The 13,381-nt window shown below is 37.1% G+C and overlaps 1 protein-coding gene across 2 annotated transcripts in view; it reads right to left on the reverse strand.

The window, feature by feature from the left end:
• Nucleotides 1-353: 353 nt before the first annotated feature.
• The window catches only part of LRP12 (LDL receptor related protein 12), a 71,934-nt gene continuing 58,906 nt past the window's right edge, over nucleotides 354-13,381 (reverse strand). Inside the window, exons 4-8 of one of the 2 annotated variants that reach the window (XM_032316279.1) lie at nucleotides 11,336-11,538; nucleotides 8,512-9,616; nucleotides 6,601-6,733; nucleotides 1,767-2,633; nucleotides 354-1,045 (exon numbers count right to left, since the gene is read on the reverse strand). In XM_032316279.1, the coding sequence (XP_032172170.1) occupies nucleotides 1,767-2,633; nucleotides 6,601-6,733; nucleotides 8,512-9,616; nucleotides 11,336-11,538 (2,308 nt within the window). In that variant the 3' untranslated portion in view covers nucleotides 354-1,045. Of the gene's footprint in view, nucleotides 2,634-6,600; nucleotides 6,734-8,511; nucleotides 9,617-11,335; nucleotides 11,539-13,381 lie in introns of both variants that reach the window. The other variant, XM_032316280.1, reaches the window with a different exon arrangement.

Here is a 13,381-nt window from a genome sequence, read left to right on the forward strand (position 1 = left end):
TAAACAAGATTAATTAGGTAATGTAAATTGGGCCAGGACAATATTCTCTAGGGGTCTGAAATGCATCTGAGAATCATATAAAAAAAGAGACCTGATTGAGTTCTTGTATCTTTAAAGAAATATTAATTAAGAAACAGTGTTCTCAAAGGCCAATTTATTCAGTTCCTTAGGAATTTTGACCCTCGAGTGCTGGTACAACCTGCTACTTTACTATAAAGTGGTTAAGGAAGACTATCTACCTTCCGAGTTTTCTTCTAGACACACTGCGTATCTTACAGCCTGCATCTGTATTGTACCCAAATATCGCAAGAAAAATAAAGAGCAACTCTGATTTAAAAAGTACCTCAAGGCAATACAAAAAAAATGATTTTAATTTCTGATACATATTAAAACATTTCAGTCAGTTCTTCCTGACAGCATAACACGACAGATACACAAGACCTCAAACATGCTTTAAAATGACATTCAGCAAAGTATTGAAAATTTAATAAATAGCAATAATCACACACAAATACATTTTCCATACTCAATCATTAAGCTACTAAAACAGACAGCTAAAGAATAAATAAACAAGAATTGACAATAAAAAAATATGCGGGGTTTGCAATTCATTCTACTTAAAAGAAGGGGGGTCGATCCGAATGATTTCTTAATTTGCTTTTCGACATGTAGCATGATCCCCCCATGAATAAAATATATTGAAAACCACTCTTACAATAATGTAGTCTTTAAATACAACAAATAAATATGAAACCAGCAAAGCAATTTCAAGTTGTAATAAAAATGCTCCCCCCCCAAAGCTATGGAAATATATAGTCATTGTGATAGCAAATGACAGTATTTAAAGTGATAGTGCTTGTGCACTAAACTCATCTGTGACCTTGATATGATTTTAGTGCAAATCCCTAGGGTCCAATACAAGCATAACCCTGTACCAGGGAAGGACATTACCAGTTGGAACTTCTCTTGTACAATTTTTGTACATATTTTATAAAGTTCAAGATTTAATGCATAGTAGAATATCTTCATCTGTTTAATTCTGTCCCTAAATAGAAATGAAAAAAGAAATGATGGGATTTTACCATTTGGCTTGTACCATATTTGAGTATTAAAGTCAACATTAGAAAATCTATAAAAGTTTTGTTTTTGCCATTAATTTGTCTAGCTCTATCTAAATTTCACATCACTGAAAGTTAAATGTAAGAGAAAAATTTTTAGACGAGGTTTTTCCCTTTGACAAGCTCCTATTATGATGAAATCCATTAATATTTAGACCAATGTTACACAAATAAAAACATAGATGAATATAAGGGGCCTTTTTTTGTACATTAACAACCTTAACATCTGTTATATTAAGTTGTAAGATGTATTGGCAAAAAGCATAAAGAGTTCAATGAAAGGAAGGTATTATTTTGTACAAACAAATGTTTTAACATAGGAGAGAGAGACGGACAGTCGGATGAGTTTCAGCAGCCATACTTCTACTGTGGACTACAGTACCAGGATAGAAACAATTAGGAACAAATGGAAGAACATTGCTGAACAATATGAATACATAATGCAATTTTAGCTGCTAAAATAGTAAACTCTAAAGTTCATAGAGTTACAAGTTGTTTAATTTAACCATGCAGGCTAACATATGGTAATAAGAAATCACCCTGCATCTTTTTTTGTTTTTAAATTAAAACCAGTTTAATTGTAAAGTTACAAAACAATGAACGGAGCAATCCCCGCCTTGTACACAACCCCCTGGCTGCGACTCGTACCTAACAAAGTAACAAAGCCTCATCATCACTCGTCTCCTGTTTCAGCGTTGCTTCCAAGCAAGTGTCCGGGATCTGGGCAGTGTGGACGATGCCGCAGCGCTCACAGGGGCCGTCTCGATTACTTGGCCTTCCTCCAGGGTTTGTCGCGCTGTATGGCTGTCTAAACCCTTGTCCTTGCTCTGAGGCAAGATCGAGAAGAGGTCTGGAGCAGTCGTTCACATCCAAGTCTGAAGCTCCATCAGAAACTGGGATCAGCATTTCGACATCATCATCTTCTTCTCTGGCATGTGCCCCATTGTCAAGCTGTCTCAAAGGACTCTGGTTCTGATTTACGGAGCTGGATCGCCCTAACGTAAAACGTACCCAGCGCAGCCCCTGAGTCATACGACTGAGTGCACTTGTGAGCTGGTGACGGGCCGGACTCACACCCGGGGGCTCCACACTTGTCACATCCCTTCCGTTCTCTGTGTGACCGCCTCGGGTACTCTGAGTCGAGGAGCTTCCACTTGCTCCCACTGTTGCTTCGACTGCTGTTGTGGGAGGGACTTTCTGGGGCAAAGGAGCGGCAACCCCACCAGATGCTCCGGCCATATCTCTTCTCTCATTTTCTGTGTCTGTGTCGTCGGACTCCACGGAAAACAGACTTCTGTGAGTGTGATTTCTTTCAGGTTCTCTGCTGTTACTCTGACTAGGGACGACCTCATCTCCATCTGCTGAGACCAAAGCCAATGACCCTGAATGACGTGATCTTGCAAAATTAAAAATACGATTCCAAATGTTGCTGGATCTGCCTGCCATTGGAAGCCTGATTGAAGTAAATCCAAGCTGAGATCGTACTGCTAGCCTCAAGTTTTCCAAAACAGAAGCCTACAAAAAAAAAGAAAAGATCTTAAGATAGCTAACAATGAAGTGTGAAAATAAAAAACACCCTTTGAGTAAGAATGTGTTATGGTTAAAAATGCTATTATTGATTGCTAGGGTCTATGAAGGATGAATTAAATTCTCTCATCTATACAGGTTCATCTTACTACAGAATCTAATCTATAACTTGTACCACTGATGACTTGGTTTAGAATTTCTTGACACTCCACTTTATATATGCGACTTTAAAGTGATGTTTAATATCAATTACAACTGTTTTATTTTAAAACTGTACATTGTAATCCAATTCTAAAAGTGTACCAAAGTTGAAAAACAAAATTATTTGATACTCTAGCTAGGAAGGTAAACTAGGCCCTTTATCTATTCTACGACTTTTAAATTTTTTTTTAAATTTTTTAAAGATTTTATTTATTTATTTGGCAGAGAGAAAGCAGGAGTGTGTAAGTAGGGGAGAGGGAGAAGCAGGATCCCGGCTGAGCAGGGAGCCCGATGCAGCCAGATCCCAGGACCCTGCAATCTTGACCTGAGCGGAAGGCAGTTGCTTAGCCAATTGAGCCACCCAGGCGTCCCCCAACTTTTTTTTTTTAAACACAGAACAAGTTAGATTTGATTTACAAGACTGAAACTTTCTAAAATAAGTGAAAGTGACATTTCACAGTTGGTTCTCAAGGATCTGTTGAATGAATGAACACTGAAGATTGATTTTTACTATCATAAATAAGAGAATTAATTTATAATACAGCACAGGAAACAAACTAAAAAACACAATTTGCTTATAGCACTACACAATGGTATTTGAGACATGTGGACTCTTTTCAGTCTTTAAAGATTAAGTTTTATTTTCTACAGCTTAGCATTATGCATAAATTATATCTTTATTCTTTGAAAATTTGCTTTTTCCTAGATGAATACATTTATGGATTATTTTAAAGACATGCAACATTTATTTAAAACAGTTTTTAAGCTCCATCTAGTGGTTATAAAAAGGAGTATTCAAACTTGGAACAGACAGTTTTCATTTGTGGCATTTGGTATTTAACACACAGTATTTCCAGGTAAGAATGGTGAGTTGATGTGCTCCCATTTCAATGGTGATATAAGTTCCCTCTGCCAAAATGAATAGCTTTTGTCTTTACCTTCACAGAAGAAAAGAGGGAAAGGAAAGGTGTGACAGCATGTGCTCTTCACCTCTTCAAGATGGTTATTAAATTTACTTGTAAAACATAAACTCAGGAATATAATTTAGAGAAAGCAAAGAAACTACTTTCATAGGAATATTTAATAATCTAGCCTTAGTAAACCACAAATCGTCAGTAAGAAGTTTGAATATCAGCGTACATAGATTTGCTAAACAAATCGAGATTTTCCTCAAATTAAGAAGTACTAATTATAAATTTAAAAAAAAAATGGTTCACATCCCTAAGGAACTTCTTCATGCATGTGGTCCTCACCATTCAGCATTCAAGTTCTGAGGCTTTTGTGTGAGCACTGTTACACCCAGCAATGAACAGAAGGCTCTGCAGACAAGCTGGCCTTCTATGCAACTATGTCCCATCAAGATCAACAATGCTGACTTTCACATTACAGTCTGTCACAGCGAGGTGAAGTTCTCTACTTACTTACAAGTCTGCTTAATTAAAATTAATTTAACAGATTCTATAAGGGGATATCGTGAATGTTTTAAGAATAATTTTATATCCTTCTTCAGTTTATGATGCAGAAGAAAGCCTTCTTTAGAAAGCATTTCTAGGGGTGCCTGGGTGGCTCAGTCGTTAAGCATATGCCTTCCGCTCAGGTCATGATCCCAGAGTCCTGGGATCAAGCTCGGCACCAAGCCCCGCACTGGGTTCCCTGATCACTTCCTCCCTCTCACTCCCCTTGCTTGTGTTCCCCTCTCCCTGTCTCTCTCTGTATCAAATAAATGAATAAAATCTTAAAAAAGAAAAAGAAAAACAAAGCATTTCTATTTTTGAATGGGATAGTAATTGAGAATATTTTTCTTTTTAAAATCTTAAGAAAATTTGAGAATTTGTTACCAAAAGTTTTAAACTTGAAAGTTTGATCTCATAAACTGAATAAAATCTAGCTTACTATTCACAAATGTACTTTATTTTAAAACTTTGTTGAAGAATTCCCTCATAAGGGTAAATTATAAACCTAAAGAATGGTGTAGTATGTAGTAAAGAATTAAACCTTACCCCAGATGAGGTCTGACTTTTGCCCTCTACTTCTGGGACAGGATCTCTAAGCCCTTATAATGTCATCTCTAACGGGATGTCCTTGCCAAGGGTCCTGGGCCAGCCAGATACAGAGAATGCTCTGTCTGAGGGGGAGGTTCAAAGCCACACCAGCAATGTGAGGCAGGGTTGGTGTGCTGGGTCAGCAGATCAGCCACCTCTGCAGTTAATCGTACCTATGTGATGGAGCCCCAGCAAAAACTCTGGAGGCCCAGTCTTGGGTGAGCTTCCCTTGTGGCAATATTCTGTGCACAACCATCATACCCCTGCATTGAGAGAGTAACACTGTCTTGACTTTATGGGGAGAGGAGAACTGGTAGATCCATGTTTGGTACCCTCCTGAACCCTGTTCTATGTGTCTTTTCCTTTGGCTGATTTAATCTAGGTCCTTCCCTGTAATAAACCATAACCGTGAGTATAACAGCTTTTTGTGTGTTTTAAGTCCATGCAGTGAATTGTCAAAACTGAAAATCATTTTGGGAACCCCTGAACTTGTAATTTCTACAAAGATGAGACCTGCCTTGTATAGACTGTGCTTCCTCTAACTCCACAACTGGCTACAGGGGGGTGGGGTACAGTGGGAGACGGAGGGAGAGAATCACCAGCAGATTTCCCCACTGAGCAAGGAGCCGGAAGTGGCGATTGATTCCATGACCCTGAGATCATGACCTGAGCTGAAACTGAGAGTCAGACACTTCACCACCTGAGACACCCAGGCACCCCATTCTTATGCTCTTATGAGCCCTGGTATAACTGAAGCATTGAAAAAGAAGGGAAATACAGGAAAGAAAGGAAGAAACAATTTTACTGACTGATTGATTGATTATAGGCTCCAAGCTCTGCATGGAGCACATTCTGGGGCTCAAACTTAAGACCCTGAGATCAAGACCTGAACTGCGATCAAGATTCGGACACTTAACTGGACTGGGCCACCCACCCAGTCATTACTGAAAAAGAAATTTTTTACAAAGTGCTAATAGAAATTAAAAAAATTTAGAAACATTAATAAAGAATAAGTTACTATTTAAAGAAAAGGAAATGAATTCTTAAACACTATAAGATCTAGCTGTGAAGTTTTCCCTCAAGTCAGGTGGAAATGTTACTTAATTGCAACTACTTGTACTTATTAACTGGTTAATCTAGCATGTTACTAATATATTACTAGCATCCTGATTTTAATATTCATTCTTAATCTTCTAGATGTTTAGTTCAAGAAAATAACTTACCAAACTTTACTTCTGAATTTTAATGCACCAAATCATCCTAAACAGTAAAATGCTTAAGAATTGCATAACTAGGGCGCCTGGGTGGCTCAGTGGGTTAAGCCGCTGCCTTAGGCTCAGGTCATGATCTCAGGGTCCTGGGGTCAAGTCCCGTATCGGGCTCTCTGCTCAGCAGGGAGCCTGCTTCCTCCTCTCTCTCTCTCTGCCTGCCTCTATGCCTACTTGTGATCTCTCTCTGTCAAATAAATAAAATCTTAAAAAAAAAAATTAAAAAAAAATTAAAAAGAAAAAAAAAAGAATTGCATAACTAAATCAGAAGAATAAAAAACTGATTTTGTAGCATTTGTTAAAATACAATGAAACAAATAAAATTTCAAGTTCTCCATATATTTAATCCTTGATTTTACTGCAAATATTAAGACAAAAGTCCTTTATTATATACACAAATATAGAATTCATTTTATGAAACAGAAATCATAAATTGCAACATACTTGATTAGGTGAACAAACAGGAAAATCTTCAACTGGTGGAATTAAACCCTGAGCGATCAGTTGTCCATAGGAGGGAGGAGCTTCTCTTCTTAGCAATTCTGCTTCCACTCTTGACAACTGTGTTTCAAATGACCTTTGAGAGAAAACAGGGGGATAAAAAGGGTTAAAAAAAAAAGGCAAGTTAAACTAATAATTTTTTAATCAACGATGAAGATAATCTGAACCTTAGTATTCTGGCCATTTTTTAAGCTTAGTCCACCAACATTTATTGACTATGCAGTTTCTACACTGAAAATACAAAGATAAAGAAGACAGTCTATCCTCATGGGGCTTTATACCAGGAGCCTGGATCACTAAGTTTTAATGAATTAGGAATCCCCACAAAAGGTAAAGGTATTTAGATCTTTAAACCCCTAAGAATATAAAGGGGCTTTGGATTTTGGTGAAAGTAATTATCAAATTCAATACATTTAGTTTACAGATGAGGAAAAGAGTGAAAGGAGTCATTAAGACACTTTCTGGCACAGCTTGTTCTTAAACTCAAGATCTCAGATTCTTCTCTGAGCTCTTATGCTGCAATGTAGTAAGAAGTCTTCTGACCATTTATACTTGTCCAAAGAAAAGAGTCAGCATGATTACTTTGATTCTGTGCATCTATTTGCTTAGCTGCCTGGGACATGATTTTTTTTTTTTTTTTTTTTTTTTTTACAATTTTACAATATTTACAAATTTACAATATTTTTTACAATTATTTATAATTCTCCTGGAACGTAGGGTCACTGTCTCCATAATAGCCTCCTAAGGGACCTCTTTCTCCACCATCAGCTTCTCCCAGGTCCAGTCTATCCTGCACTACACGGAAGAAAACCTTCCCTGAAGGTCACCCTTTAATACTTGACCATTTCTTACTTAACTGAGAACTCTGACACATGGCTCTTATGGTCGCCCACAACATGACACTGGCCCCGTGTTCCAAGTTTTACCTTTTAGCCCTTCATATGTAGCTTTGGCTCCAGACACACTGAACTATATGCAACTTTCTCAAGCAATGTTGGGGATTCCGACTTCTACGCATTTTCCCAGGCGAATTTTTTCAACTACAATACCTTCTCCCTATCTACATTCTACTTACAGATTTCAAAGGGCGCTTCTTCAATAAAAGCCTTTCCAAATCCTCTCATCAAATTGAGTATCTTTCGCCTTTTTTACCACTTTGTTTTATAGCTCTTACATCATCTTATTCCACCCGCCAGTGACTTTCTGCTAACAGTAAAGTGCCTGTGAGATTATGCCTTGTCCATTTTTCTACTCATCTGTATAGTGCTTTGAACATAATAGGTTCTCAAATGTTTGCAATTGCTGATTTCATATGTATAAAAACACAGGGTAAAACTTTCAAACTGAGAACTGCAGCTTGCAAAGTTTCTATAAAACAGATTAATCTGAAAATAGAAACTGGTAATTACAGATTGGCTTTTCTCCCCTTGTAACTCTAAGTATTTACTAGTTGTTGTTTTTTTTTTTTTAAGATTTCATTTATTTATTTGACAGAGAGAAATCACAAGTAGGCAGAGAGGCAAGCAGAGAGAGAGAGAGAGAAGCAGGCTCACTGCTGAGCAGAGAGCCTGATGCGGGACTCGATCCCAGGACCCTGAGATCATGACCTGAGCCGAAGGCAGCGGCTTAACCCACTGAGCCACCCAGGCGCCCTATTTACTAGTTTTTAAAATGTGTTTAGCCTCTTGAGTCCTAATCTTTTCATAGTCATTTCATAAATCATGAAAGATAATTATTTTCAAAAATAATATAAAACCAAAGTCTATTGCTGATCACGCTCAAGTTCTGTTGCAAACACTGGGACCATGTTTACTGTAGCAGGCACAACCACTACAGTTTCGTCTCGATACTGACCTTCGTTCAAACATTCTCAGAGAATAGAGCTTACAGGTACATCCCAACGCAATGACCAGTAACAGGCCGCAGATAAGGCTCCCTATGACGGCTGCAGTTATGACTCTGGTAGGCACAATCACCGGGCAATTCTCCTCATCGCTGCCATCACCGCAGTCATCCTGGGAATCACACACCCAGCTTTCAAACACACAACGGTTGTTTTTACAGTGAAAATTTCCTGGCTGGCAAAAAAAGCAGTTTTTTTCATCTGAGCCATTTGGGCAATGATTCTGGTAGTTGCAGCGATCAGAACGAGGGTAACAGACACCGTTTCGGGAACATGGGAATTCTTCCTTTTGGCACATGGTGCAATTTATTTCATCCCTTCCGTTTGGGCAATGCCAATACCCATCACAGCGCTGCTGTTCTGTGTAACACCCCCAGTTACCCCCACAGGGTATTTCCCAAGGCAAACAGAAGCCATCTACTTGGTAAGTGGCATTAAATCCCCTTGCGGCATTCACTTTGTCGGCACAAAAATGGACCCTGATCTGTCCGGAAGAAGACACAACTGTAAGAGGTGCATGAGAATCAAAAGCCGTTAAGACTCGCAAAAGCTTGTGTGGATTCTCCTCTAATCCATCGTATATTTTGACATAATCGCCATACCCAGTCCCATCGAGTTTAAAGTCGGTGAAGCGTAAAATGACTTTACGATGATCACCCGTGTCTATTAACCAGGTGCAGTTGCTTCCAGGAGGGTAGAAATCTGGATAATTGGGAGAACTGAAAGTACCGTAGAAATATTTGAGCCACTGCCCACAGGTTGGCGTGTCACAGTCGATCTCATCTCCGAGGTCCAGACAGTCAATGTTGCCGTCGCATTTTAAAGATTCGGGGAGGCAAGTGTAAACCTTGGTGAACCGAGACAGACACTGGAACTGGTTGTAGGCACAGGGCTGAAAGGAAGTGGCCGTCGGGGGGTCGGCCTCCCGCGCGCAGACCTGCTCGTCAGACCCATCTCCGCACTCGTCCATGCTGTTGCATTTCCAGGCTTCGGGGATACACTTGCCGTTGCCACAGCGGAACTGATCGCAAGCACAGCTGGGTTCTTCGGATTTCCCTGGGAGGGCATGGGGAGGACGGAGATGGACAGGGAAAGGGGGAAAAAACCACTCTTTAAAAGATACGAACAGCAAGTGGTATTTTTATAATAAACATTAACTAAGTCCCAATGATTGGAGTTTAAAAAAAATCTTATTTTAAAAAATAGGTTCTAATGGCAAATTAATATCGGCTCAACAAATTAATATTGGCTTAACAATTCAATTTATTAAACACCTATTGTTTGTTCCATGAAGACCTCTGTGTTTTGACCTCAAGTGAAGAGCACACAAACCACGGGTTGCTGGAGGGGAGGTGGGTAGAGGGATGGCTTAACTGGGTGGTGGGGAGTAAGGGGGGCACTTGCTGTGACAAGAGCACCCTGTGTTGTATATAAGTGATGACTCACTAAATTCTCCTCCTGAAATCAACTTTATGCTGTGTTAACATGTTAAACTGGAATTGAAATAAAAACTTGGGAAAACAAAGGGGAGGAGAACAATTTTGCTTTTACAGACAGCTATTTTATTGTAGAACATTTAGTAATCTAAGATACATGAGCCAATAGACTATACTGCCTAAAATTTTAAAATAATTTATTGTATAAACAGCATTAGAATGATAGACATATTGAAATAGAGAAAAATTCACCCACAATAATCACCTTTCCAAATCAATTTTTTCATTTTTCATATTCTTTTCTAGTTCTTATATGTATACAATATTTTGCTATGTATCATACAGCATATACTAGTTTTCAATCCTATTATTTAGACCCAAATTTCTGCTAAGATTATCCTAAGATTAACTTTATATATGGCTGGTAATGTTTCATGTATCATAACACAACACTTCCATTTTATAATTCTCTTGTTTTACATAAATGCTGCATGAATCCCAGCTAAAGATAAAAATTTATCATCAAAATAGTAAGGGGAAAGAGAAAAAAACTTGAAATGCCTATAAAATTCTAATTATTGAAGTGTACCATCCTAAACATACACCAATAACGAGGTAGGGGAAGAAAATCAAACATTATGTACTTATGGTCCCCAAAACTAACAATGTTTAAGATAATACTTACTTCTCCATTAACAATTTACTTATTGGTAAAGAGGTGACAGAAAATGTGCTTCAGAAGCTATGTATTACAAAGAGTGGGTTTTTAAGAAAAAAGAGAAAAAGCTGCATATTTGCTGAAAGACGATTACAAATTTTAGAAGATGTAAAATGATTTTCAGCAAAAAGTATATATAATTCTAATACTCTGATTTATACACGTATGTATGATCTGGCCACACTTTTTGAAAGAAAAGATTCAGAGATTCAGAGTAGTATAGGAAGACTTCTGACACTATAAGTCACAGAAGTGAGATGAAATGTCTTTCCTGTGAAGCTGTAAAGACAATGGTCAGACACAAAAATACATTCTGAGTATCAGAGATTTTCAGAGTATCAGTAAACACTTAAGGGAAAAAAAGTTACTTTTAAAATAAGTGCATTTAAATATTTAAAAAGAAAGTTGACCTCAGATTATAAAATTGATCATTTTATTAGAATATACAAAACACTTTTCTAAGACTGTGCTCTAGGGCATCTGAACCTTCTTCAATGTCAATAGCCTTGAGGCTTAGTCACAATTAAATGGATATTGTTTTAGAAGACTGGCCCCAAAGTGACTCAGTACTTAATAAAACGGAATTCTGTTCATTATCGTTCTTCTTTTTTAAAAACACACCTGAAAAATATGCCAGTCTGAAACCCTTTCTAGAGATACTATCATCGGAATGGAACCTGATCCAGACGTGGTCTTGGGAAGAAATATACGGTGGCGGAACTGTGGAACCACAAGCTCTGTAACTTTCAATGTTCTTGTAGGTTTCTATCGTCAACCAGTCCAAACTGCATCTTCTGGACCCCTGAATATCAAAATCCTGAAAACTAGAAATAAAAAGTCAGAAAAGGCTATTAATAAGGGCAATTTTGGAAAAAATTTTATAATAATACAATATTACTGAGGACTTTACTATAAGCCTCCATATTGATTGATTCTCCTGGGTTTTGCGGGCATACAACCGTATCATCAGCAAACAATAACACTGTTTCTATGTTCCTCATGTTTATATCTCTTTACCAGATTCTCAAATAATACTTCTTCATAAGTAATACCCGATTCCAAAATAATGCTAAAAAACCCCCTCAGGTAAAATAGTTGGCACCTTGTTTCTTTTTCTTCTGTTTGTGTTTAGGAAGGATCACTTCTAATTCAGAATATCCTAATTGTCCTGTATTTGAACTAGAAATGCCACTCCGTAATCTGATAAACTGAAGTATACACAGAGAAAGTCAGCTTCTTCTTAGATTAGACTGGTTCATTTGCTTGCTTAGTAAAAAGTTTACAGCTTTCATTTTCAGGAGAGCAAATAGCACGAGGAAAGTAAAAAAAGTAAAAATGAACAAACAATCTTTATCAGAGAAAAAAAATCTCCAAGTTTGTGAATATATTTTTTTTCAGAAGTTCTGTAAAAGTCAAAGATTGACTTGTAGTTCACAAAATATGGGCATGCAAAAGAAGTCAAAAGCACATACAAATTTAGCTACTGCTATGAAAAAAGAGAAACTAAAATACTATTCTCCAATAACATGTCTCCACCAAGAAAGGAATATGTGAATTTATTTTCTTGCCTCTGTCTTAAACTGTGATAATGAAATTAATTTTCCAAGGATTTTTACATCAGGATATTTCCTCTTTAAATAGTCTGAGTAACTATAACAAAGATTGACAGATAATTTGACTGTTTCTAGTTTTTATTATGAACAATGCTTTAAAGAATCCTTATACAGGTATCTCTACACAAGCAAATAATTCTCTCAGACAAATTTTTCTAGAAGTAGAATTGCTAGGTCAGAGACAAAATTCCACTTTAAATCTGACAGACACTGACAGAAATATTTATACCAACTAATTTCCATTGAGTTTTATGAAAGAACCTTATACTCCATGATTCTGGAAAACTGGGATATTCTTTTTAAAAAACTGCCAATTATTTTGCTTTTCCTTATTTACTGATATTGAAACACTTTTTCCTATGTTTACTATTTCTTTTCCTATGAATTGCTTTGTTATATCATCCTTCATCTATCAGAAATTTTTCTTATTTACTTAAAAATTCTCTATGTGGTATAAACATGTACCTATTAGGGGGCATGTCTATAATGCAAGATATATGTACAGATATCTACCCCACATTCTCTCCAGTAGGTGGTGTCAGTCCTTTTAACCTCAGCCATTAGTCGTGTGCACTTCCCTGAAGACTAAGGTTAACATCTTTTCACGTGCTTATTGGCCATTCTTACATCTTCTGTGAAGTGTCTGTTCAAGTATTTAGCCCATTAAAAAAAAAACTGGGTTGTTTTCTCAAGTTATAAAAATGAATTTTATATTCTGGACTCAAGTTTTTTTGTTAGATATGAATATTGCTAATATTTTCTTCTGGTTTCTATGGATGGCCTTTTCATTTTCTTAATGGTATCATTAAAACAGAGGTTTTTAATTTTAGTTTTGATGAAGCCTAATTTATTTTTCCCTTTATGTTTAGTATTTTTAGTGTCCTCTCTAAAATACCTTTGCCTGAGCCAAGATACTCAATAATGTTTTCTTCCAGTATTTTAGAGTTTTAGCTTTTACATTCCTATCTAGGATTTATCTTGAATTCATTTTTGTGTGTTCTCAGGGACGGGTCAAGATTTCTACACTTACTTCATTTTATCATGCAGGGAACAT

The sequence above is a fragment of the Mustela erminea genome, chromosome 16 (genome assembly GCF_009829155.1).
Source record: "Mustela erminea isolate mMusErm1 chromosome 16, mMusErm1.Pri, whole genome shotgun sequence".
NCBI lineage: Eukaryota > Metazoa > Chordata > Mammalia > Carnivora > Mustelidae > Mustela > Mustela erminea.